Below are 1631 nucleotides of genomic sequence, written 5' to 3' on the forward strand. Positions count from 1 at the left end.
TCATCAGCACAGGCAAAGCCATATTTAATGGAGTGCAGATTAGGGCTAGCCGGAAGCTTATGACATTTATTTTGGATAAACTCTGATCCATGTATTACTTATGGGTATTTGGGGGGCCTTTTTAGAGAATTCTAATGGGGGATAATAATAGCATTACCACAAAAGGTAGTTTTGCTTTTTTGGTTTTTTTTAATGACTAAATCAACAGTGCCTGGCACATCATAAGTGCTATTATGATTTTTATTGTCTGATCATGGGCTTGCTTTGCAGGTTTCCATGACTTTGCAGCTGTGGCCCTGAGTAAATGCTATGAGGATGACGTGGTCCTAGTTCTGAAGGTCAGGGGCAATGCTGGGCAGCTTACCAGCATCAAACTTATTCTGAAGTTCCTATTCAGGATTTCTTTCTTTCCTTCCTAATTCCTTCCTTCCTTCTTTCCTCCTTCCCTCTGTCCCTTCCTCCTCTTTCTTTCTTCTTTCTTTCTCTCTTTCTTTCTTTCTCTCTTTCTTTCTTTCTTTCTTTCTTTCTTTCTTTCTTTCTTTCTTTCTTTCTTTCTTTCTTTCTTTCTCTTCTTCTTCTTCTTCCTTTCTTCTTTCTTTCTTTCTTTCTTTCTTTCTTTCTTTCTTTCTTTCTTTCTTTCTTTCTTTCTTTCTTTCTTTCTTTCTTTCTTTCTACTTTCTTTCTCTTTCCACATCTGCCTTTACTGTGAGCAGCAGGTGGGACACTTCCAGCAACAGTTAAAAAAAAATAATTTACAAAAACCAAGATTCAATGAATCTACCTGGTTGGATCCCTTAGGAGCTCATATGTAGATGCCAACCCAGAGTAACAGGAAGAGAACTCCAAAGTCAATGAATAGCAAGGCCACCAAGGAGATGAGAAGCCTTTTGTACATATCATGAGCGTGCTTGGTGGAGGTGGCTTCATAAACAAAGTACCAGCGAGTGAAGAACCAGCCCATAGCTAGCAGCCCCATGGTCAGATAGGGGAAGACAGCAAGGTTCCCTGGGATGGTGTATCTGTTCGTGGCCTTGAGCTCCATTTTTCTGGACACAGAGTAATCCACCAGTTTTCCCCATCTGGATTTGCACCTGCTGCTTTGGACCTTCCTGTTGGGGTTCAGGCAGAGGCTGTGATGGCATCAGGAAGACTGCTCAGAATGATCCTGTTAAAAAAAAACCAGTGAGCTCTGAATGGGAAAGATGGTAGACAAGACAAAAGTTGTCTTTCAGCCTACAGATGGCCAACAGGCACGTGAAAAGATACTGAACATCACTAATCATCAGAGAAATGCAAATCAAATGGTGATATCGCCTCACATGTCAGAATGGCCATCATCAAAAAGACCACAAATAACAAATGTTGGCAAGGAGGTAAAGAAAAGGGAACCCTTGTACATTGTTGGAGGGAATGTAAATTGGTACAGCCACTATGGAAAACAGTATGGAGGTTCCTCAAACAACTAAATATAGACCTACCATATGATCCAGCAATTCCACTCTTGGGTATATATCTGGAGAAAACAAAAACACTAATTCCAAAAGGTATAGGCACCCCATTGTTCACAGCAGCACTATTTACAATAGCCAAGATAGGGAAGCAACCCAAGTGTCCATCAACAGATGAATGGA

At 40.8% G+C, this 1631-nt stretch overlaps 1 protein-coding gene across 1 annotated transcript; it reads right to left on the bottom strand.

Annotated features, from left to right (window-relative positions):
• Positions 1 to 802: 802 nt before the first annotated feature.
• On the bottom strand, positions 803 to 1042 carry LOC309958389 (dolichyl-diphosphooligosaccharide--protein glycosyltransferase subunit TMEM258-like; the record flags this gene model as incomplete). The annotated part of the gene is made up of 1 exon (XM_082834203.1): positions 803 to 1042. One exon carries the CDS (start codon positions 1040 to 1042, stop codon positions 803 to 805), a length of 240 nt encoding a protein of 79 aa, XP_082690329.1.
• Between the last annotated feature and the right edge of the window lie 589 nt (positions 1043 to 1631).

Source organism: Leucopleurus acutus (genome assembly GCF_964270905.1).
Source record: "Leucopleurus acutus genome assembly, chromosome: 2".
Classification (NCBI taxonomy): Eukaryota; Metazoa; Chordata; class Mammalia; order Artiodactyla; family Delphinidae; genus Leucopleurus; species Leucopleurus acutus.